The sequence below is a fragment of the Solanum dulcamara genome, chromosome 3 (assembly GCF_947179165.1).
Source record: "Solanum dulcamara chromosome 3, daSolDulc1.2, whole genome shotgun sequence".
In the NCBI taxonomy this organism is placed as follows: Eukaryota; Viridiplantae; Streptophyta; class Magnoliopsida; order Solanales; family Solanaceae; genus Solanum; species Solanum dulcamara.
The window spans coordinates 74,822,869-74,846,840 of NC_077239.1; the positions used below are offsets into that span (position 1 = coordinate 74,822,869).

Sequence of the window (23,972 nt, forward strand, 5' to 3'; positions counted from 1 at the left end):
AAATCTAAACTAACTAATTATCCACTGCGGTTTTTCAATGCATGGTAAGAAAAAGTAAATTATAGGGTGCAACTTCATTTAAATTTTTTAGTAATCCATACCGTAAAGAGTTAATTATCATTTTTTTCTATCTTTTTTAATTTAGAATAAACTCAGCAATGCGGATACATTAATTTAGTTCTGGATACAAAAATTACTAACAAATTAGGGTTTTTAAGTATAGATAACATTTAAAACATTATACATTGAACATATATATAATTTAAGAATTAGAATTAATGTACCCGAATTAGTGAATTAATGTATTTGAATTACTGAATTAATGTATTCAGATGGAAAGGATGAATTTTTGAAATTTTTGGTAATGAGCGGAAATAATGAAAAATCTGGTAACCCGGCCCACACTCCCGTATTGTAGCAACGCTCTCTCTCACTTCTGTATCTCTCAAACGCATCAGCGGAACCGTAGCTCACCCCAAAACGACGCCGTTGCTTCGAATTCACACTCCCCCTCGTCCTCTTCGTAGGCTGGTAGCGTGCCTTACGCGCGATTTTGTACGGAGCGGAAGTCCTCAGAAGGTTTTTGAAAACGAATCACTCCAACGGTATGCCTCTGCTTCGATTTTTTCCTTTGAATTTCGTTCAAAATCAGTACGAAAATCGTACATCTTCCAGATCTCTGGATCCCTTGAAATTTTCGGGAACTAGAAGCGTTTAGTTCTTTAGTTGGTGGTGTTCTTGTGCCTTAATCCAAAGATAGTGGACTATTTTGGGCCTTTTCTCGCAGTAATAGACTGGAATAAATTGTGTTTCCCCATGATTCTTTGATTGAGTATAGTTTATCTTGTAAGTTCTCTTTGAATAGCTAATGAAATCTGAAATATTAGTTGATGTGCAGCCATGACATGCTTTTTTTCCTTTTAGTATCGAATTATTATATGAATCAGTTTAGGTCCTGGGATTAGTCACTGCATAACTTTTTCTCCTTTAATAGACTTCTCTCTTTAGTAAGACTTTTCTCTTTCATAATCATAATGTTTTCTTATGATTTGCTTTTTTTAAAAAACATAAGTATGATTTGGAAGAAAAAAAATCCTTTTTGGTTTGCTTTAGCTTTTCCAGCATACGCGTTTTGTCACACAGCTGCCCGCCTAGAAGAGCAACTCACTCTGTAGGCTGTTTAATTTGTTTGTATGTATTTGCTCTACCCCACCCACTCTTCTCCTTTAGTACATATGTGTTTTGAGGGTTGTTCTAGATGGATGCACCAGAAGACCTTTCGTGGATGCTTACATAAGCTACAGCCCACCCATGATCCTTAAATCAAAAGCAAAGGTTCCATCTTCTAGAATGTTCTCTTGCCTCTAAGATTTTTGCTTGCAATGTCTTGAGTGGACAGAAAATTACAGCTACTAGATCCTTCATACACTTACTAAAGTACACTTTATAAGGCATACACCTACGATATATGTACTAATGCATATCATGTTCTTTCTCACCTTACAACATACCCTACAATCAAGAATAGAGAAGAGATTAAAAGGGTTATTGGCTACTACTCCACCTTGCAACTTTATATCCAGACTTTAATAAAGATTGTGCATATAATGGTGTACCTGGTAACTATATTTTTATTTCAATGGTATGAGGATAGTGAAGCAACCAATGTAGCTTACCATCAATACAAATTGAACAATGATGGATAACCGATACATGAGATTCATCAATTATCTTGGCCCCCTGCATTTGGTCAGCAAAGATATGGTTTTTACCTAATCATATCTTCGAAAATATGATTTGCAGAGCTCAACTATACTGTAAGCAAATATCTCACTCTCGGAAAGAGAGAGACGAGGAAGCCTTAACACATCATACACATGAAAGAAAAGATTCACCAATGCCTGGTTTCAACATCAAATTCTTTGAAGGCTGATCCTCCCTGGAGGTAAGCATTTAACCCAAACTGATGATATCGTGTTTAATCGTCAAGGTTTCAGACTAAAAGAATTTATTGAAAATCACTAAAAAACAAATGGAACCATGCACATATGATGAGTTGACAGATTGTATCTTGCTCAAAAGCAAACAGTGACACCTTGTAGAATAGGTGAAAGTTTGAAACAATCAGGGATGAAAGTATGAAATTAAATACTAAGTCAAAGCAAGGGGTTTGGGCTTGGGACTTCCATGTTGGAGGTCTCAAGTTCGAAACCCCTTACCAGCGAAAACAAAGAATTTGTCTTTTGGATCGAGCTCGTTCCACCGGGCTTGCCTAGTGCGGGTTACCTCTTCTGTGTAGTTTGTGAGCTATTTTATAAGAATGGGGGTTTTACCCTGTGTGCACCCAAAAAGTAGCGGCTGCAGGTTTTTATTGTCATAAAAAAAAACTAAGTCAAAGACTATATACTGCATGATATAAATATTATTTATTAATTTACTATGAGATTATAGGTTACCAGTTAAAAAAAACTTCAAAAATATTAACGAATTAATTAAGTTCTAATGCAAATATCAAACACTGAATTAAATTTTTTTAAATAATTATGCACAAAAATCAAATAATTAAATATTCGTAAAGAACTACATTCATGCCCTCTGGAATCGTAAGGGGTATGGGGTGCTGGTCATTCCAGTGTGAATGTTGACCCATTCCCAATGGTTTCTAATCAAGCAATTGAATTTTCAATTTCTTGTACTTCGAAAATCAGTTTTGGAATTTTGTATTCTCGATTTTAATTTATATATCTTATTTAATATGGACTAGATTGAGTATATTTCAAGATGTAAATAAAGATGTAAATGTCAAATATTTGTTTGAATCACTTTCACCGTTTTAATTTGTTTGGTTGATTTTAACTCGGGGTGAAATTTAAGAAAATAAAGATTATTTTTTTGAAATTTGTGATTGTAAAATATTAAAAAATAAAAATTAAAAAATTATCAAAAGAAAGAAACATGATTTTTAAATAAACTAAAAAAAGAAAGTAAGATAAACAAATTGAAATCTGGAGAGCAATGATTAATCAACATGTAAATAAAAAAATAGAATTTATTTGTCTTATTTTCTTTTTTAGTAAAAAAATGTCTATGCTTTTTTTTTTTTAACAATTTTTTAATTTCAACTTTTCATGTGACATATTTAAAATTATAAGATTAAAAAATATTTTGATACATTTGAAATATTGTTATAAAAAACTACTAGTATAAAATAATAAGGAAAAAGGAGAGAGAATATTTTTTGTTTCTCTCAAGAATTAGAGATTAATTAGGATTTTAACTTTTCTCGAAAGAAATAAAATAGACATTCACCGTAACACAATAAGTATATTTATAATACATATCTTAATTTAAGATTAAGAAAGTATTATTACTTTTAAAATTTTTATATCAAATTAAATAAAACAAATAATTTGAAACTGGAGTAATGCCTTTTATTTCGACCTAATCCGTTGACTTTTTTTAATCAATTTCCGTCTCCTTCGCTAAATCAAAGAATTAGGGTATTTTACTTAAATCCCGTAAAAAAGTTCAATTATAATTTATTTTGATTTTTTTGGTAATTATCCGAATTTTCTCTTTTTTTCAGATTTTTGATACTGGTTTGTATCAACTAGGGATGTATCATGAAAATGACTTATGTATCAAGCGATGTATCATGAAAAGGACTTATGTATCAAATCGCGATATATCAGCATGTATCAGAAGAGAGATTTTTAAAATTTTTACAAATAGGTGTGTAATTTTAGAACTAAAAAACCTTTTGAGATTCCGGCCTAATTAGCAACTACTTTAAAAGGACTCACAGGTAGAAAGAAGAATAGTTTGTGCGTATTATGATCGACAAAGTTTGTATCTCTCGTACCGCTTTCTCTCAGTAGAGTTCCTCCTCTCCTTCTTCAGTTAATTCTAGTTATTTCTTTCAATATTTCTGCCTTTTCGTTTAGGCTTTTGGCTTTTGAGTTGTTGCATTTACTTTCTGAATTTGTTATTGAACTTTAACCTTATTAATAGCGTTGAGAAATTGTTTAGTGTCATCATTAAATTTGAGTTCATTACATACTAATTGTTTGATTTTACACACCACTTATAATTCAATAAATTGAAAAATAGATTATTAATGTTAAAAATAAAATAGGAAGAAAATAATATTCTTTGAAGAAAAGTTGAAAAATTTAGTCAGCAATCAAGTCAATTTTCCTTCATAAATAAACGATTGTCGTCGTAAAAAATCTCTCAATCTCTAATTGTTGAGAGAAATAAGTTCTCTTTCTCTTCGTATTATTCAGCTAGAGCCCGTTTGGATTGGCTTTAAGTTGGTCAAAACCAACTTAAAGCTCCTTTTCAGTTTTTAGACGTGTTTGCCTAATGCTAACTTTAAGCCAGAAAGTTGTCAGTCAAAAATGAAAAGTTATGATTCCAACTTTTTTTTCTAAGTGCTTAAAGTCATTTTCTTTGACCATGAAAATTACTTTTTTATCCCTTATATTTTAACTAAATTCCCAAACTACCCTTTTTATTCTTTTAACCCTAAAATTCACATAATTTTCCTCATTTAAGCACTTTTATCCAAACACTCAACTGCTTATTTATAAAAATAACTTTCAGCACTTTAAAATTCTAAAAGCGCTTCATACATAAAATTTATTTTTTTTAAGCCCATCCAAACGGGCTCCTAAAGTGAACTTAGGAGTAACTAACCCACGTGGCTACGTCCCATTTTTTCTGAAAGGGGTTCAGAATTTTCTCCTTTTTTTTTGGGTCAAAATAGAAGTTTTCGTATCTGTATTACTATTTATTTAACTGAAAAAAAAATATTTCTATTTATTTATTAGTAGAAATTATTATTATTATTATAAATATTAATACTCCAATGAAATTCATATCATGATATATTTTCGCCTTTAATTTGAGAAACAGAAACAGCGGGGCGCGCGCAAGTTAGCAGCGATGAATTTGACGACTCATTCTTCTACTTTCCTCCTACCAAATCTTCCCACCGACGACGGACCTGTTCTAACGTACGCTCTCGTTATCCTTAACCAAAGCCTCCCTCGATTCACTCCTCTGCTTTGGAAGCACGGTAATGGCTGTGCGCTCTTCGTTTTTTTTTTTCTTCTAACCTTTTGCAGTTTTTTCTGTGTTTTGCCTGAATATGGTCACTATATGTTGTTGTGTAGAACAGCACAGGTTCATATTTGTGCTGATGGTGGAGCGAATAGGGTGTTTGATGAATTGCCCGGCATGTTTCCTCATGAGGATCCTTCTGATATTCGTAAGAGGTGATTTTGAATTTATTGAGTAATTTTTATGGTTAAATGAGTTTTGTAGTAGCTTATTGCTTTAATTTGCTGGTTTTCTTCAATTTTATTTTGTGAACAAATTCTATCGACATGTTTATGTAAATTGAAAGAAAAAAGGAATAGAACTGGGATTTAAACTGGAGGAACAACTTTTTTTGCAGAAAAAAAAGACTAGCATTGTTCCGTGATTGTGATCTCATGGGTCGTTTTCCCTATCAATAGTTTCACTCTTTTGTCTTTTCCTTTCTGTGTTTCCAGTGTTTTTGATTCCATTGTTTTCTCCATCTTTTTTCTGTTTGCTTTTGATGTTTTCATGGTACGAAATTGTTTATAGGTAGTGGCTTTATATGAAGAAATATACGAATCTTAGAATTTAACTCTGCTCTTTTCTGTATGATACAATCTGTGCTTCCATTTTCTTGATGGCTTTCTGTTTTCTTTTCTCTGTATATATAATATGTTTACAGAATTTTTATTTTTTTGGGTAACTATGTAAAGATTACCATTAACATCAAAACAATACACCTAAAGAGCACCTAACCCCCTTGCCACATGCAAGGAAATTATATCAGCAAGAATTAGTGTTTCTTGCTATGCTAGTGAAGACTGTATGAGCTTTTTGTAAATCTTGGTAACTTGATCCCAATATGTGAAAAAAGGATATCGATTTCAAATTCTTAGTCATGAGGGTTGACCATTAGTCTTTGATAGTAATAGTTTTCTTGGCATGGATTTGGTACTGTACAATATAAGTGGCATGACCATTAGTCACGTTTTTCATTTAATTATTGCGTTGATTTGCTTCAGACAACGGTAGTAATGTTTTTCTTTTAATTACTTCTTTGATTTGCTTGAGCCGAGATTCTTCGGAAACAGTGATTCTACCTCAAAGAGGTAGTGGTAAGGTCTGCATACACTCTACCCTTCCCAGATCCCATTTTGTGAGATTTCACTGAATTTGTTGTTGTTGCTGTTGTTTAAACTGTTTGAATCGCCTCTCCAAAAAATGCACTACTTTTGCTATACTTGACATGCACCCATAGAGATTATAGTTCTTATTTATTTAGGTTTACAACACTTCTTCATGTGCGAGCCTCGTTTATTTTTTTCTTGGACCAAGATGGACAAAAGGAAAGCAAAACTTGGATTTGTACATTAGGAAAGAATCAGTTTTAGTCACTATTTGAAATTAGGTTAGGTTGTCTTCATCACACCCCTCGGGATGTGGTCTTCTCCGTACCCTGCTAATGCGAGATGTTTTGTGCACCGGATTCCCTTTTTATGTTAGGATTGAGCTTTAAATGAGCTAAAACACATTCTGACTATATACAAAAGCATTCACATTTTATCTTTTTTATTTGGATAAAGTATAATTTCTTTATATTTGGAAAAAAATAATCTGTTATCATAGATTGAATTAAACTAAATCATGATCTTATTGCAGGTACAAGCCATATGCTATTAAAGGAGATATGGATTCAATCAGAACTGACGTTCTTGATTATTATAGAGGCCTGGTAAGCTAGAATTTGCTTATGGTGGTCCTGTCAGCAATTTTCTTTTCAAATGGAATATTTTTAAAAGGAATTTGTGTAGGGTTAAGTCTAAAATTTAGAGAACATCTAGTTTTAGAGAAACCCTAGTTTGCCTTAAAGGACAAATTATTTAGTGTTGAAATTAAATGGAACCTGAATAGTGTGGCGGAATGGATACAGAGGATTGATGTAGCTAGTGTTTTGAGAAGCGAGAAGCGGAAAAAAGCGACGGGGGCTCGCTTCACAAAAGCGAGAAGCGTGAAGCGAAGCGCATGCTTTTTTCAGAAAAAGCGCTATTTAGTATAAAAATATAAAATATAAAATATGCATAGATAAATAATCAAGAACTCAAAAGACTTAGATTAAAAAGTAACTAGATAGTCAATAATCCTCATAAGTAACAACATATAAAGCAAATGCATAACCAAATCACAAAGAGAGCAAAATCCTATTCTTCAACAAGATCCTCCCCCTTTACAAGACTCCCTCCCACCAGAGATTGATCGCTTTCGGTAACCCAGGGCTCCATTGCGTGACGGGTAAGGCGGTCAAGCTACCTCAAACTCTTGAAGTGCCATCAACAAAGGTTCTACTTCTACTTGGTCCTCATCGGAGGACTCATCAACAAGAGTTCTACTTCTATTTGAACTTGAACTTGTAGCTACTTTTTTTTCCTTGCCCCTTAAAGTACTCCCCCTAAAACCATAAACATTCTCCTCCACACCATTACCGTAGCAACATCACCATAAGTGAGACCTTCTCCTTCATATACTTCTTCATCTTCGTGATTTTGGGGTGCTCCAGTTAACCATTCATTTGCATCATCAATATTATCCAACAAAATTGGATCAATGGTATTGCTAGCATTGTAGCGACGCACCAATGTTCTATTATATTTGATGAACACTAGATCATTCATGCGTTTTAACCCAAGCTTGTTTCTCTTTTTAGTATGAATCTGCATAGAATTCGTAGAAAGCAATTAATGGGAAGACTTTGGACAATTAAGATACCATTTAATTTAGTAATAAAGTAATATAGGTTCTCACATGTTCATACACGCTCCAATTTCTCTCGCAACCGGATGAGCTACAAGTTAAACTTTGCACTCTAATAGCAAATTGTTGCAAGTTTGGGACATTATGACCATATTGCATCCACCATTCAACTGTAGAAGAATTATTTTAAAAGTTAATATGTAATAACTTAAAAGTTAAAGCTCTAACAGTTAAATGTTGAAATGCTCACCTGGTGACCTTAAGGTTCTAGCTCTAATGGCCGACTCAATTCCAAGTAGCCCATCAGCTTTCATGTACACACCAAGCTCATCCCCTATTTTGTTTTGCAAAGTTTTATCTAGGATCATCCTCTCAACACATGCATGATATCCCAACCACACTTCTTCAGTTAAAGTCTTCATCTCATTATTTTTATAATAGAGCCCCGAGTTTAAAATATGTCCAGCTGCATGTAAAGGTTGATGAAGTTGATCCGTCCACCTTGCATCAATGATTTTGAAAACATTCATATATTTCCTTTCATCATAATTGAATACCTTTTCAATACTTTCTTTTGCCCTATCCATGGCTTCATAAATGTAGCCCATTGGTGGTTTTTTCTCCCCATCTATCATACAAAGTACATTAACTAAAGGACCACTAACTCTTAAGTGTTTTGAACAGTGTCATTCCAAAAATATGGACTAATGATGTGTCTCGCAACTTCTTTCCCAAGAGTTTCCTTTGCATAGACACTTTCATTCCATTCAATGGACATAAACAAGGTTCTCAGATTTTTCTTTTGCATATAAAAACTATGCAATGTCAAAAAAGTTGTTGCGAATCTTGTCTTAGCAGGTTTTACCAAGTTTCTTTGCTTTGTGTATCTCCTCATCATATTCAACAACAGTGCCCTTTGACTGATATAAGAATGTATCTTAACAGCCTTACCAAAAACTATTCAAAAAAATTTAATAGTTAATAAGTAAGAAAACTAACATGAAGATTAAAAAAGAACATTAAATATCAAGACTCAAGTTCACCTGTAGAATACGGGGCCTCTTTGAAAATGTCACCAAACATCAAGTTGATACAGTGAGCAGCACAAGGAGTCCAGAAAATATGCGGGAACACTCCCTTCAACATGTCACCCGTTTTTTTGTTCTCACTTGCATTATCAGTCACAACTTGTACCACATTTTCCTTGCCTATTTTCAAGATAGTCTTCTCAAATAAGTTAAACATCTTATTAGAATCAGTAGAAGAGTCACTAGCATCATGAGATTCAAGGAACACACTTCCTTTTGGAGAATTCACCAAAACATTGATGATCATTTTCCCATTCCTTGCTGTCCATTTATCCATCATAATGGAACAACCATACGTTTTCCATTGAACCTTATGATCTTCTACAATTTTATTTGTCTTTTCCACCTCTTTTTTTAAACAAGGAACTCTTACCTCATGATAGGTGGGGAGCTTCATTCCAGGGCCATATTGGCCTACTGCCTCAATGAATTCACCAAAACTTTCGGTGTAGTTAACACAATTGAAAGGCAATCCTGCATTTTACAGCCACCTAGCAAAAGCAGATACAGCACGATCCCGTAAAATCTTGCTAGAAGCCTCTAGATCAATAGGTCCACCTTTTCTCTTTTCATTTGGTTTTTGCGAGAAATAGAGATTAAGAGGACCTTTGACATTGCTAGCGGTGGATGACCCACTTTCACTAGTTGAAGGTTTCTTTTTGTTTTTGAGGGAGGCCCCATTGGCATATTCACTTCAACTTCATCATTCATTTCATCATCATCAACAAGATAAACCATGGATGCTTCAAGATTCATTTGAGTTTTAAATTCATTTTTTTTCGTAAAATACTCTTTTATTTCTTCTTTCACACTATTCGGGACCTTTGGACACACTTTAACATCTTTATAACCACCAATAAGATGCTTCTTGTGACGAAAAATTCCGCCATTATATGTCATATCACAAAAAACCATATTTGATTTTTGTGTTACTTCCCATGGCAATTCCATATGTCCAAGCTGGATCCCTTTTTTGTGCCATTAAGAAAATACAACTTACTACAAAGAAAAAATAGAATAATAATTTAGTCACACAATTCAAATTGTCAAAACAATAACAGAGCAGCTGCAACAAAATTAAAAAAGCAGCTACAGCAAAATTAAAAAAAAATAATAAAGCAGCCAGACTGTGAAAAAAACCCAGAGCATATGCTTTATCTTCAAAAAAAAAATGGCCAAACTGCTGAATAAAACTTGAAAAAAATAACTCTTCGCAGACGGCAGTTGCGCAGAAATAGAAAAAGAAGAAGAGAAGAACATCGCAGCAGTTGTGCAGACGGCAGCACTGCTGAATGGAAATAAAAAGAGAAGAAAAGAAGAAGAAAAACTAACCTGGTTGAACTGTCGAAGTTGAAGAAGAAGTCGCAGCAGCTTGGAACAATTAATGGTAAGTTTTACAGATTTTTTTTTTAAAAAAAAATCCTAGTGCCGCTTTTTCCAAAAAAGCGAGCTTTTTTCTCGCTTCTAGATGAAGCGTGCTTCTCGCTTTTCCCATGAAGCGCACGCTTTTCTGAAATCGCTTCGCTTCACGGTGTAGAAGCGCTAGTGCCTCGCCTCGCTTCGCTTCACGCTTAAAGCGAGCGCTTCGGCACTTTTTCACAACACTGGATGTAGCTGGTCTCAACTAATTTGGATAGGACGCCTAGTTGATTGACATATATTTCAAAATTTGTCCCTTAAGACTAGTAGGATTTATCCTACTTTAATTGAATCATCACCTTGGGTTAAGTGCTTGCCTCCAGGGAGGATCACCCTTCAAAGAATTTGATGTTGAAACCATGGCCTTGTATCTTTTTAGAGAAAGGTAACAGTGAATATGCATTTTTCTCATTTTGAATCATGTTAGAACCCAAATTATGAGGATGCTTCACTAGCTGTCTACATGTGTATTTCATTTTCCAGCCCTAGATACATAGGATATCACACTCTTGGATATAATTAGCATGCTGCTCAAGATCATTCTCTATGGTATTGTTCTTGTGCAATATGTTAGTGCATTTCATTACAAAGCATGTTTGAACCATATTTTGAAAATCTAACAATTAGCAAAAGAACATATTTTGAAGATTGGCTTGCTGACCACATGCAGGGGACCAAGATAGTTGATGAATCTCAAGATCAAGATACTACAGATCTTCATAAATGTGTTGTATATATTCGTGACTTACTAAGCCTGGAACATCCAACTGTAAGCTAAGCTTTGCAACATAGCTCTGGAAAATTTTAACCTTTTTCCATTCGTTATCAATATGTGGTGTTCTAGTTTACATCTGTTATAAGTATCTCTTCACTAACTAGTTGCTCAACCCATATCTCCATCATTTCCTTGTGAATATTTGTGATCTAATTGTTTTGCAGTTATAGTTTCTCCAAATAATTAAGATATTATTTGTTTTAGAATGGATGCTTGAAATGAACAATTCATTAGAAAAATCATCGTGTGGTGGGTCAGATGTATTGGTTATCTGTCATTGTTCAATTTGTATTGATGATAAGCTACATTGGTTGCTTCTCTCTCCTCATTCCATTGAAATAAAAATGGAGCCAGTTACCAGGGACACTATTATATGCACAATCTTTATCTTGCTTGTAGGGTATGTTGTAAGGTTTTTATGGGAAAAAAGTACATGATATGCATTAGTACATACATGATTCAAGTCTTACTACTTGTAAACATGATTTGTCCAACTTCTATTAATTTTGCTACAAAATATAGTAGAGGTGTCCTGACAAATTCAACAAGTCAATTATTCAACATCTCTACCACAGCCCTAAACGGTGCTGGATCATCATGCAATGTCAAATTTTGGAGTTGACACACTGGGTTTTGGTGATATACGTTTTACAGTATGGCACAGTACTTATATAGCGTGAAGTGGTATTAAATGGAGCAATATAATTTTTTTTGAGATAAATGGAACAATATATTTGTTGTCTTTTTATTATTATTTTGAGTGCATCACTGCATCTACTGACATTGGAAAAAGAGCGACTATTGTGAAGCTTAAAAGTCTGATGCAGTATTACAAGTCAACATAGCGACATGAATATAGGCTTCCATCACTGGAAAGAATGGCATAATGGAGTTTCAGTGGGATTAACTTTTTCTCTGTGTAATTACAGTTGTGTATTCTAGTCACTGGAGCACTTGGGGGAAGGTTTGACCATGAGATGGGAAATATTAATGTCATATGCCGTTTCCCCTCCATGCGGATTATTCTTCTCTCTGATGATTGCCTAATCCAACTTCTTCCAAGTACACATCATCACAAGATTCACATACATTCCTCAGTTGAGGGTCCACATTGCGGACTCATACCCATTGGAATGGTTGCCGGAAGAACCAGTACTACGGGTCTCCAATGGAATCTGGGTGAGTAGCTCCATCTACTCTTTCCTTATAAGGCTTTATGTGTAGTTTAGATGCAACCTACTTCATTTTGTTACGGGCTAATGCTTTATGCCTTGGACATCTCTGTTTAGCTATTGGTTCATTTACATGAGGGCATAATTCTCGCCAGATAGCCAATGCTAACAGTTTTTTGGTAACTAACTTTAATTTCATTACCAAAGTGATGCTTTATGAACCATCTGAAGGGGGGAGTACTTGTTGGACAGAGTCCCCCCAAGTACTCCGTCAAAATACATAAGCTAACATCAAGAACAAATAGAGTCAATTCTAACTACGAGAGCCTAAAATAACAAGTCATAGGCAGCTATGGATAAAAGTTATGATCTGCCAACCATCCTCCAAGATCTGCAACTTTTCCTGCTTTAATATGGATTTCCTGGATCACTTGCTTGATCATCACTGTTGTGGACTGTTTCTTGTTTTGGGAAATCCTTGAATTCCTTTCTCTCCATAAAATATAAACTCAAGCAGCCAGCATCATCCTGTATATCCCAGCTTTGTGACTTCTGCCTTTTGCATATGCTTCAGCCCAAAGTAATTCTTCATTTCATCCCATGGTGCCTCTGTTAATGCCAATCCGTAATAAGAGTTTTTGACATACCTGAGTTGATATTGGACAAGCAAAGAACAAGTGGTTTATAGACTCATTTTCCAGCTCACACAGTGTGCATTGTTGTTGTGTTGTCCCTACTCCCCATTTAAATAATCTATCTCTTGTGTTCAGCCTTCCCAAGGCAGCCAGTCGGAGTATGAAGATCCATCTAGGTAGCCCTAAGTTATTACCCACCATCTTCATCTAAGTTACTTTGTGGACCCTCGTAAGTCTCAGAAATATTTGCTTGATTGAGTAGTGCATCTGCAATATCTCAGCAGCCACAAAGTATCTACTAACCTTCAGGATTTTTTGAATAATCCAAGAAGCTTGCTTAGGTACCTCAACAAAAATGAACAATGAATCCATTTGACCCATAGTTGATGTTGTTGTACTTGTGATTATCTAGTTTTCCTGCTAGACTCTGATTTATGTTTACTTGACTTTTATTCAGATAATACCGAAATGAGATTTGGTGGCTTAGTCAGTACATCAAATATTGTGAAAGAGAACACAGTAACAGTGCAATCTGATTCTGACCTCCTATGGACAATTTCTATCAAAAAAGAGTGAATGATGCAGTTTGCAGATGACATGAATGAGAACGAAACTTTGTTGGATGAATTGTGGACGCTGACCTCCTTTTTCTGCCTCCCAGATAAAAAAGTTTACCAGAGTTTTTGAGTAACTTTGGGGTTATTCTTTACTTCTTTTTTTTTAGGACAAGAACATTTCTTTAGTCCAATTTTTTGCTGGCACAAGCAGATCTCTTTGACATCAGAATGCCTGCATTGCAGTAAAGTCTTAGGGAAACAAATGACACGGGGGCTAAGAGTGAGAGTACACTCATAGCGGGTTAACTTTGATCGTCAACTTCCGCTTATGTGCCTGATTTGCTTTACCAATTTAGTAGCACGTTTTCTAATGTTTTGCATACGTTAATTCTTTTGCCAATGTAATGAAATAAGGAGGAGACATTAATATTAATTAGTAGTATATTAGGGAGTATTATTTTTACTTCCACGGTCAAAGTTAAACTTTTTGCAGTGATACAATAATATGTCTGCAGTTGGACGTTGTAAATACGGAAGATTGCAAAATAAATGAGAAAAAGGGTTCACTCCTTCAATGGCTACGTTTAACTTGCCGCATCAATTACAACGTAGAAGTGATCTTTTGAGAATTGTTTCTAATTGTGTTTATACATTGGCTCGTCCCTGCAAATCAGCATGGTTAAGAAACAACAATAAAAACAAACTCAGTGCAATCCTACATGTGGGATTTTGGTTAGTGTAGAGTGTGTACATATTTTGCCTTTACTTTGAGATAATAGAAAGGTTGTTTCTAATGAATTGTATTTACTATGAGATAATAGACAGGTTATTTCTAGTAGACCCTCGGCTGGCTGAACGAATAAAATGCGAAAGAAGAATGAATAAATACTCTTGATTTTTAAAAAATGTAAAGGTGATGCATCATTTTCAATTCTAATTCTGGGAAATGTCGAAGGATTATTGCATTGGCAAATTGCCAGTGCATGTATCTCTCTTTAAGTGTTTTATTCTACAGACGTAAATTTTCTTTGGTTGATTCTGTAGAGGAATTTTGAGGGGAAGGGTCCAAGTAGGTGTGAAGATATATCCTAGCGTGTAGAGTAAATGAACATTAAAATAAAAAAATCTTGTGTCATATTGTATCGTATTGTAATTTGTTTGAATGGTTGATATGTATTGTGTCATATTGTATCGTATTGTATTATGTTGTATTATATCATATGTATTATTTTAATGTATATAACGTTTCAAATTGTATCATTCTTCATCATTATATAATGTTATGTATCCATAATTTGAATAATAAATCTACATAAAATTGTAAGGTGCGGGTAGAAGTACTATGAAATGGTAAGATAAATGATAAAATAGAATTATTAAAATAAGTAAAGACAAAATAAAAAGAAAATATTATGGTGATGAAGCGATGACAATAAATCGATCGTTACATAAAATGAGTTTTTTAACAATACAACGGGTACCATCCAAAAAAGGTGCAAGTCTCGGTTCCAAGCTTAAAAAGTATAAATGTATGGCGTCGCCCGGACTCGAACCGGAGACCTTCAGTGTGTTAGACTGACGTGATAACCAACTACACCACGACACCATTATGACTACCTTGCACTCCAATTTTATACTATACTTAACAAAAGCCATGTTGTTTTGGCGGCAAGCAAGTGATTTTCTGAACAGCAATCGAATTGAAATTATAGGGTTTTTGTTGCTTCCTTTTTATCATACTGAATCATTCTTGTTGAAGCTCTGAAATCGCACACATGAATCCTTGAATTTCTCAGCATGAAGTAGTAGACGTAATACCTTACAGGTACCGGTACTGCCTCAACAATCGAGCGACATTGAAATGGACGGAGGAGGAGCAGCAGCTTCACCCTCGATTATAAAGCCCATAAACAAGGGCGTAGTTCATAGAATTTGTGCTGGTCAAGTTATTCTGGACCTTCCCTCCGCCGTCAAGGAATTGGTTGAGAATAGCTTGGACGCCGGAGCCACTAGCATCGAAGTCTCCCTCAAAGACTATGGTGCTGAATCCTTCCAGGTCATAGACAATGGTTGTGGCATCTCACCTCACAATTTCAAGGTCTTTTTCTTTCTGTTTTCTGCTCATTTTCTTTGTCGAAGGAAAATGGTGGGCATGTGAGAAGTAATAACTATTAGTTGAGTAACTATCTAAGAAAAAATCAACCATAAATTTTCGTCACTGTCTTTTTGTTGATTGTTGTAAGTTAGAAAGCGAGTAATATTGTATGTGTGTATGCAAGCTTTCCATATATGTATGCACAGATGCACACACTTATACATGTGTAATGGGTGTTTAGGCTTTTTCTGTACTACTTTCTATTTTCAATCAAAGATGTGTCAATGTGTATATAGATGTGTTAATGTGCACATGCGCGTGCACGTGTAGACTAATCTCTATTTTCAATCGAGGTTGTTTCTGCTCTGATGTAGCTCACTTGCTGCTAATTTCCACTGTTTGTTTGTGTTTCTTCATTTCTATTGATTAATTTAACTACTTGTTGTGCCCATAGTAAATTGGTCTAATTTGGTACTAAGTGGTGTGTGTGTTTTGGTATTGAAGGTACTGGCGCTAAAACATCATACCTCAAAACTATCAGATTTTCCTGATCTTCATTCATTGGCGACTTTTGGATTTAGAGGGGAGGCATTGAGTTCACTTTGTGCTTTAGGGGATTTGACAGTTGAAACAAGAACGAAGAATGAGCAAATTGCGACACACTTGACATTTGATCATTCGGGCCTTCTAATAGCTGAAAGGAACACAGCTCGCCAAGTTGGTACCACGATCACTGTTAAGAAGTTGTTCTCCACTTTACCGGTGCGAAGTAAAGAGTTTCAGCGCAACATACGGAAGGAATATGGAAAGCTTATTACATTGCTGAATGTACGATCCCTTTAATCTGTATTATCTTACTCGTGTTTGACTATTTATTTCTTAGGATGGTTTCATTGTAATGAAACTTGAGAATTGAAGATGGGAATGTCAACTGGTGCCGTCAAATCTGTAGGGCACTTCGTGATGGTATAATCCAATTCAGTTCAAGTTGGTTCAAACTTCAAGCATCAATTTGTGTAACAGTAGCTATCTTGTTCTTTGTCCTTTTGGAGGAAATTGTTTTCGAATTTTAGAAATTTGTTGACCACTTTTGCTTCCAAAAGGAAAAAAGAAAGAGGTAAAAAAGTTCTTCGCCATATTGAAATTTTCATTTTATGATTCTATTTGAAGTATCTCGGTAATGAATATATTATCTAAAAGACACTGTTGTAGATGAATTTGTATGTCATAGTCACTCATAGCAGTTATGCTTTGTTGGTGCTGTAGTGTTTTTTAGGAGATTCTTTAATATCTGCTAATTCATTTTATATTCAATTGGAAAAGCTTTTAAGCAAGTTGGAAACCTACCTGAGTGAATTTGAACCCCTTTATAAAATCAAACTCTATGAGGGTGAAATCTTCCTAGGAAAATGAGGTTCCTATCTAAATTGTAGATTGGTGCAAATTGTAGTGCAGTATGTAGAGAATCATACTTTTGTGTAGGCTCTCCACTTTTTGTGGGTATACTTCTTGTATAGGGGAGATTTCCCTCTTTAATGAAATAGATTTACTTCATCAAAAAATCTTTTTGCTTCTGACGATTCTGAATTGCATTGTGCTATTACTTTGGTGACCACATCATCCATGTTAGACTGATTTATAATATGTTCTTGTCAAGGTTCTTAACCTTTAAGAGAGTATAGGCATGGCTTCCTGCTGAAGAAGTATTTTTATGCTTTTGTTGTTTAAGTTATTTAGTTTCCTCTTCTTTTGTTGGTTACACTTCTAGGCCTATGCTCTTATTTCTAAGGGAGTCAGACTAGTTTGCACCAACTCAGCTCTAAAAAATGCAAAATCTGTAGTTCTGAAGACTCAGGGAAGTGGATCTCTGAAAGATAACATTATAACAGTATTTGGTATGAGTACCTTTATTTGTCTGGAGCCTCTGAAAGTATGTATGTCCAATGGTTGCACTGTAGAAGGATTCATTTCCAAGTCTGGCTATGGTAGTGGACGCAACTTAGGAGATCGACAATATTTTTTTGTGAATGGACGGCCCGTGGATATGCCAAAAGTTGGCAAGCTTGTCAATGAGTTGTATAGAGGTGCAAACTCTCGGCAATTTCCCATTGCAATCATGAATTTTGCTATCTCACCGAGAGAATTTGATGTGAATGTAACTCCTGATAAAAGAAAAATATTTTTGTCTGACGAAGGGTTCATATTGCACTCTTTGAGAGAAGCTTTAGAAAAGATATATTCATCTAATCATGCTAGTTATGCTGTTAATAGTCTCCAAGAGGTTGAAGAAAAACATACATCCACTCCTTCCCATCTTGAGGCATTTCAGTTTCAACCCAAGCAATTATTGTCGGACAGCAATGATTCTCAGGAAGGTGACTGCATTGAAGAACTACGTAAAGATGGTCATTTTCTCAAAAAAGCTCAGGAAGCAAAAGATTTGTCTGTCACGGAGGTGATGCTAAATGATGGAAACAGGTCAACAGAGAAAGACTTCAGTCTTCGATTCCATGGAAAGAAGAAAGACAACATCAGTTCCAGAAGTTCCCGGCAAGAGGTCGGAGGTCTGACTGCTGCTATAACCGACAGATATGCACTCACCTCATGCTCAAAAGATAAAAGCCGTATTGATAATGCACGTTATGTCAATCGTGCAAGCATTGTCCAGTCATCACTCACCAAATTTGTTATGGTAAATAAGAGAAAGCACGAGAATATGAGTACTACATTATCTGAGGTACCTCTCCTGAGAAATGGATCGACTGTCCATCCATCAGGAGAAGACAATTCTTTGAAGGATACCGCATCATTAAGATCTCCAGATAATCCAGTTAAGGCTGATAAGTGTGATGAAGTGACCATTAATGAGTCTGGATCTTCCAAGTTCTCTAAGATAGATAGATTTCTTCATCAAATGAAGCACTCAAGAATGGGTAGAGTACTTGATCAAACAAATGATTTATCTCCACCTGGAAATAGTATACAAAATGGAAGATTTGAGCAGGTAAGAGAAAACTAATAGAGAGTACCTTTCTGAATTGTTTTACTCTCCTTGCTTTGTTGTTCAGTGGAATTTGATAAGGAATGATAGTTTCCATAGAAACTTGCAATTCGCTCTCTGTTCTATTTTGGTCAGTCCTTTTAGGTTTGAACCATTTCATTTTCAGGAGCATGAGGTTCAAATGAATGAATTATGTGTAGCTGAACCAGTGCCTGTTGATTCTACTTGCAACAACATCCATGATGTGTCAGAAAACATGGTGGATGCTTCTTCTTCTGAACAGCCTCCTAGTCTGACTCTGGATGCTCCTAAGGCTTCATCAAATTCGGAGATTGTTTCGACATTGCAATTTAGTGTGAAAGAACTTGTATCAAGAAGGAACCAGAGGCTGTCAAGATTGCAACTCCTTAATCGTACATCTCATAGAATGAAAACAAAGAGGTATTACATGGTAATTTCTATTGGCTTGGCAGAAAGAGCTTTTGGTCTTTGAATTAGTTAATAAAAGTTCTTTAATGGTTTCTGAAGGGATTATGCTGCAGCAACCCTGGAGCTCTCCGAATCAGGGAATGAAGAGGCCAAGGCAAGGGCATTGATTGATGCTACCAATGAGTTGGAGAGACTTTTCAAGAAAGAAGATTTTACTAGAATGAAGGTCCAAACTCGTCCATTTATTAGTATGCATATTCAAACCTGTATTATGATTTTGATTTGCCAATACTTTTATTTGCATGTGAGTGTTACTGTTAAATCTTCCGTAGTTGGTTCGGTTGAGGATCTTGTGGTACTGGGAATGTTCTGACGCTTCATTATCTCTTTCCAGTCAACAACACTTATAAACTCCCCAGTGAAATTCTTAACATTCTTTGGTCCCAAATTAATTTGTCCACCTCTTACTTCTGTATGATAAATAATAGCATCTACTTCTTTAAAGGTACACTTTAATTGTACCTTCTATACCCTCTTCTTCTTTTTTGAGAAATGCCTTATAAACCCACTTCTCTGCTTCTAAATGCAACTCTTTCTTTTCTTTATTATGAAATGCAGTCTGAACATGTTCCTCATTTAACGCTAGATAGTACTCATTCTCAGCTATTCTTTGAGACTATCCAATTCATGACATGACAGGAGTCACTACTTGCATTTTGATTATTTTAACTGCAGAATTTTTATGTTCTCTTTTTTCCTCTCCTTACACCCTCCAACACCCCACCCACAACCCCATAGCTCCTATCCCAACCACCCCTAGCCTCCCATGCCAACATAAATAGTGCTGTGACTAAATTTTATACAATTGCTTTTGCGATAATATTTTCGGCTTATTTACCAAACACTAGAGAATAAGTAAGAATTCCACTTACTTTCCAGGAAATAATTTCCTTCGATCAGCATTCGAAAATTCTCAACTTCTATTTTAGTTATGCAGGTGATTGGGCAATTCAACCTTGGATTCATTATAGGCAGATTGGATCAAGATCTTTTTATTGTTGATCAGGTATTATTACTTTTCTGTTGTGTACTGATTTCTCTGTAGTCAGTAGTAAACTAATCTTTCATTTGAATTTGGTTTTTGAAAGTTGCTTATGTGATTTGCATTGGTCAGCATGCCGCAGATGAGAAGTATAATTTTGAGCGCCTGTCGCAATCAACTGTCTTGAATCAGCAACCTTTACTTCGGTGAGGATCTTCATTCTCCTGCTATGTGTTTTGTCTAAGATTTTTTGAGTTTATGATGTATCAAGATAGATGCAAAGTAGCTGGAAAGTGAAATGTTTTTGTTAAGTAAATCTATACAGATGTTACTTTACTCGATCAAAAGAATAAAGGGAATACCTTCTCTTTTTCCTTCTAAATAAGTTGTTTACACAGCAAAAGGAGTAACATAATTGTTAAAAGCAAGGATTAGGAGAAGACTTTATTTTTGCGCCTTTAGCATGTGTTTGGTTTCTTTATTGATTTGTATGGGATTTGAGCTACTTTTACTCGAAATGACTAAACCACTTCTCATGTCAAATCCTAACTTGACCTTAAAGTAGTTGTTACCGGTTTGAGTTGGTGCAGCAAGTGCTGAATGATTTTGTGATTATCTCGGCTTTTACCTTTCTCCTGTTACGTGGGGAAGTCATGAGATGTTAAAACCAAGAAAAACAAAGGGATTTATTATAATTCTCTTCCTGGTGCCAAATGGCTAGAGAAAAAGTATGAACAGTAGGTCGATTTTGTTGATGTATGTCTTAAATTGGCCCACGTAGATGCTAGGTCAAAATTAAAGTCCTTGTGATTCAACCTTCTCCATGCTTATCGAAGGCGGAAACTTAAGATCTAACTGGTTCTGTTTTATATCATCTAAAAATGATATAGCATTTCAATTGGCCTCTCAAAATTGAGTACATATCTCTCAATTTCATTTTGGAATGAAGTCCCAAGACTCTATCTCTATTATTTGTAGTGCAAGTTCACTATGTGGCATACTCCATTGATACGTTGATCAATTGAGCGTCATGCAGTCTGTTTGAACATTGCAGGTGAAATTACATATAAGTGTAATTAATATCAGTTATCTATGAAGGTGTGAGGCTATATTACATTGCAGAATTGTTGTGGATTGGAGCTATATTGTTTGGTAGACACATTGCAGAATTTTTATGCATTCTGCTATTGTTAGGTAGACACATTTAATGAACCAAACGCGTGGAAAATTGAAGGGATGAAGTTATAATACTTATCTTTTGCATTGAGCAAGAATTATTTCCTGGCTTCAATTTATTTATTTTTCTTTCTTAAATTTAGGCCCTTGAAGTTGGAATTATCTCCTGAAGAAGAAATAGTTATTTCCATCCACAATGATACTTTCAGGTGCTTGAGAATCCTTATTGTTCTTGTTTTTTGTGAGTTCTTATTGGCATTTCTTTTCATCATTTGGTTTTGTTTCTTCCTGAAAGGTCTGAAGTATGGTTATGTTCAACTTATGAGGTTAAGATGATATATTTTCAACCTTTGCATGTTTTTATTAACCTTATCAATCTATTTGGAAAGTCAAAACCATGACTGCACTGATTCTTAAGCCAATCAATTAGTTGTCAGTGTCAAGTAGTCCTTTACTTTCTATGATAATTAGTTGTCTGATGTTATGATTATCTTTTCTTCCCATTCTTTGCATCCCTCACGCATATTAATCCACTTCTGAGATGTCTGTTGTCTTCACTCTTTCATCAAAGTAGTCTATAAAATGTGAAGACTTAGGATGAACTGTAGTTTTTGCACCTTATGCTGTGGTGTGGTTCCTTTTCTATATTATGATTTTAACTTCTTTTTTCTGTTATCATGCCATTAAGTATGAAATGAGATAGCTGCCCCCTAATACCAGCTTTCTAACCCCCAGCTAGTCTGCCCTCCTCAACCCTTACCGATAAATCCCCGTTTTCTAGACCTTAGCAACCCCCTCCCTAGCCCCCTGCAATCAACCTCCCCTAGGCAAGAGCTATAACTACTCTCCGAACTCCCAGATTCCACCCTCTTTAAGTTTTTAACATTGGAAATCAATAGAAAGTGAAAGCTCGTAAGCTCTCCATGGTAAATAAGGGAACTGGTAAAAAAGGAAAACAGAACATTTTGAATGAGAGAGAGTAAAGAAAGTCTGTTAAGGTTTAGTCAAATAGAAGTGTGAAAAATAAATAAATAGGTTCTTTATCTGCTTAATCAAATAGTTCAACAACAAAATAAAATTAGTTTGTAATATAGCTGCCAAATGCAGTCTACAAAAACATCTTCGCATCTTGCATATTAGCTTAAAATTATTTGGTGCCATGTGTACTCTCTGAGATTGATGACAATATCATTTCTGTCCTTGGCTTCACAGGAGAAATGGATTTCTCTTGGAAGAGGATCTGTGTGCTCCTCCAGGGCATCGTTTTAAGCTAAAAGCAGTTCCCTTCAGCAAAAATATTACTTTTGGAATTGCAGGTAATCACTCAGATGCATTCCATATTTCTATGAACTTGAAGGTCCATAGGGCATAGGTCATTGTTTCATCCTTGGCGCTACTTCAGAAATGACCACACAAGCTGCCAATCCTTGATACAGACCATCTACAATTAGTTAGAATATTGATTTCATATCTGAATGTGATAAGATAGCTAAAGAAGAGCATCCCAGAAAAACAACTAAAGAGAGAAGTTCATAATGTGGAATGCGCTTTGCATTACTGGACAAAATTTCCCTTTGGTCATTCTGTTGGCATAATTGGGACTGATGTGATCTACAGAATGCAAGGGAGGACAAGTTGTGTTAACTCTTGCATCTGCACTGTTTTATTGCATTAAGGCACTTTGACTCATTTTTTTCATTTTGCTTTATTGTTCTTGCAGATGTGAAAGAACTCATTTCCATTCTTGCCGATAGTGAGGAAGAATGTTCCATAATGGGTACTTATAGGAATGATACAGCCGATTCATTATGTCCTCCTAGAGTCCGTGCAATGTTGGCATCGCGTGCTTGCAAATCATCTGTTGTTATTGGAGATCCACTTGGGAGAAATGAAATGCAAAAGGTATTTTTTTGTTTCATTTTACTATGCTCTTGGATGTATGTTCATAACTTCATATCATGGTATCTTAGATATCATCCTTTCTGGTTATGTTCATCTACAAGAAAAAAAGATACCATCCTCGCTGCTTTGTACTTCAGCAATTGTCTAGTTTTATGTAGAATTTGTGCACAACCACCAATTGGTGGAAAGAAAATATGCACTGTATCAAATAAAAGTATTCCCATTTATTTGCCTGTTTATTATGGATTTTGAGGATGCATGATCATCAGCTATGTCGCAAAAATATATCTTTTTGAAGGGAAATAGGTGGAATTTTATTTTATTTTTTTGGCCAAAAAATTCTTCTGTTTGCCTCTGTCTTGCTTTATGACCGGATTTATAAAATTCATTGTTTCAGATACTTGATAATCTCTCACGCCTCAAGTCTCCGTGGAATTGTCCACATGGTAGACCAACAATGCGTCATTTGGTTGATCTGAGGACTGTACATAGAAGATTAGAAGCAGACGAGACCACCTTATAAACTCCAGTTGGTAATATCACCTACCGAATTGAAGCAGGGACTTCTTTCTGTAAATTATTAGACACCTGTAGATTGAGACTGCATTTTGTATATGGAAATAGAATTATCTAAATGGCAAGGAATCAACTGAGAATACATGAAGGGATCTTTTGCCCCATCCATCCATTCCATTTTTACACAGCTTTTTTCTATTTACTTGAACAATCTTCTATTATTTACCTCTTTTGCTGACACTTCTTTTTTGTTCCATTAACTGTGTTTCTTTCTGTTTTGAGAGGTGGAGAGAAGTATTCTGGGTGACGGAAGAATGATGCCTTGTGGTTAA

The 23,972-nt window shown here is 35.2% G+C and overlaps 3 protein-coding genes and 1 non-coding gene across 9 annotated transcripts; 2 read left to right on the forward strand and 2 right to left on the reverse strand.

The window, feature by feature from the left end:
• Window positions 1-433: 433 nt before the first annotated feature.
• On the forward strand, window positions 434-14,054 carry LOC129882928 (thiamine pyrophosphokinase 2). 4 transcript variants are annotated; one of them, XM_055957433.1, is made up of 9 exons: window positions 434-605; window positions 1,804-1,945; window positions 3,587-3,874; window positions 4,918-5,080; window positions 5,183-5,279; window positions 6,745-6,817; window positions 11,011-11,109; window positions 12,045-12,294; window positions 13,380-14,054. In XM_055957433.1, exons 4-9 carry the CDS (start codon window positions 4,948-4,950, stop codon window positions 13,496-13,498), a joined length of 771 nt encoding a protein of 256 aa, XP_055813408.1. In that variant the 5' UTR covers window positions 434-605; window positions 1,804-1,945; window positions 3,587-3,874; window positions 4,918-4,947; the 3' UTR covers window positions 13,499-14,054. The 4 variants fall into 4 exon arrangements, with proteins under 4 accessions (XP_055813408.1, XP_055813406.1, XP_055813409.1 ...); XM_055957431.1 differs by lacking the exon at window positions 3,587-3,874; XM_055957434.1 differs by lacking the exons at window positions 1,804-1,945; window positions 3,587-3,874.
• On the reverse strand, window positions 6,839-9,381 carry LOC129882927 (uncharacterized). Of its 2 annotated transcripts, XR_008765847.1 has the most exons (5): window positions 8,877-9,381; window positions 8,084-8,790; window positions 7,885-8,003; window positions 7,393-7,793; window positions 6,839-7,301 (listed from the first exon to the last, which is right to left on the reverse strand). XR_008765847.1 is itself a non-coding variant. In XM_055957430.1 (4 exons), exons 2-4 carry the CDS (start codon window positions 8,466-8,468, stop codon window positions 7,518-7,520), a joined length of 780 nt encoding a protein of 259 aa, XP_055813405.1. In that variant the 5' UTR covers window positions 8,469-8,790; window positions 8,877-9,381; the 3' UTR covers window positions 6,839-7,517. The 2 variants fall into 2 exon arrangements, 1 of the variants encoding a protein (XP_055813405.1); XM_055957430.1 differs by having other exon boundaries at window positions 6,839-7,793.
• A 957-nt stretch (window positions 14,055-15,011) lies between the features above and the next one.
• On the reverse strand, window positions 15,012-15,085 carry TRNAV-AAC (transfer RNA valine (anticodon AAC)). Its single transcript has one exon. It is a non-coding gene; the product is annotated as a tRNA-Val (tRNA).
• An 86-nt stretch (window positions 15,086-15,171) lies between these two features.
• On the forward strand, window positions 15,172-23,842 carry LOC129882929 (DNA mismatch repair protein PMS1). Of its 2 annotated transcripts, XM_055957436.1 has the most exons (11): window positions 15,180-15,577; window positions 16,079-16,402; window positions 17,343-18,578; window positions 18,742-19,016; window positions 19,104-19,230; window positions 20,002-20,070; window positions 20,179-20,252; window positions 21,366-21,431; window positions 22,435-22,538; window positions 22,943-23,124; window positions 23,522-23,842. In XM_055957436.1, the coding sequence occupies exons 1-11, from the start codon at window positions 15,341-15,343 to the stop codon at window positions 23,645-23,647; spliced, it is 2,820 nt and encodes a 939-aa protein (XP_055813411.1). In that variant the 5' UTR covers window positions 15,180-15,340; the 3' UTR covers window positions 23,648-23,842. The 2 variants fall into 2 exon arrangements, with proteins under 2 accessions (XP_055813412.1, XP_055813411.1); XM_055957437.1 differs by lacking the exons at window positions 21,366-21,431; window positions 22,435-22,538; window positions 22,943-23,124; window positions 23,522-23,842 and having other exon boundaries at window positions 15,172-15,577; window positions 20,153-20,239.
• The last annotated feature ends 130 nt before the right edge of the window (window positions 23,843-23,972 follow it).

Excerpts from the sequence above, each read along its gene's own strand:
- LOC129882929 (XM_055957436.1), top strand. The coding sequence starts at position 15,341 with ATGGACGGAGGAGGAGCAGCAGCTTCACCCTCGATTATAAAGCCCATA. Across the intron at positions 18,579-18,741 it reads AAAATGGAAGATTTGAGCAG|GAGCATGAGGTTCAAATGAA; the intron begins GTAAGAGAAAAC and ends TTTCATTTTCAG. Across the intron at positions 20,253-21,365 it reads AATCAGCAACCTTTACTTCG|GCCCTTGAAGTTGGAATTAT; the intron begins GTGAGGATCTTC and ends TCTTAAATTTAG.
- LOC129882928 (XM_055957433.1), top strand. The coding sequence starts at position 4,948 with ATGAATTTGACGACTCATTCTTCTACTTTCCTCCTACCAAATCTTCCC. Across the intron at positions 5,081-5,182 it reads TCCTCTGCTTTGGAAGCACG|CACAGGTTCATATTTGTGCT; the intron begins GTAATGGCTGTG and ends TGTGTAGAACAG. Across the intron at positions 12,295-13,379 it reads GGGTCTCCAATGGAATCTGG|ATAATACCGAAATGAGATTT; the intron begins GTGAGTAGCTCC and ends ACTTTTATTCAG.
- LOC129882927 (XM_055957430.1), bottom strand. The coding sequence starts at position 8,468 with ATGATAGATGGGGAGAAAAAACCACCAATGGGCTACATTTATGAAGCC. Across the intron at positions 8,004-8,083 it reads TAGAACCTTAAGGTCACCAG|TTGAATGGTGGATGCAATAT; the intron begins GTGAGCATTTCA and ends ATTCTTCTACAG. Across the intron at positions 7,794-7,884 it reads ATTGGAGCGTGTATGAACAT|ATTCATACTAAAAAGAGAAA; the intron begins GTGAGAACCTAT and ends AATTCTATGCAG.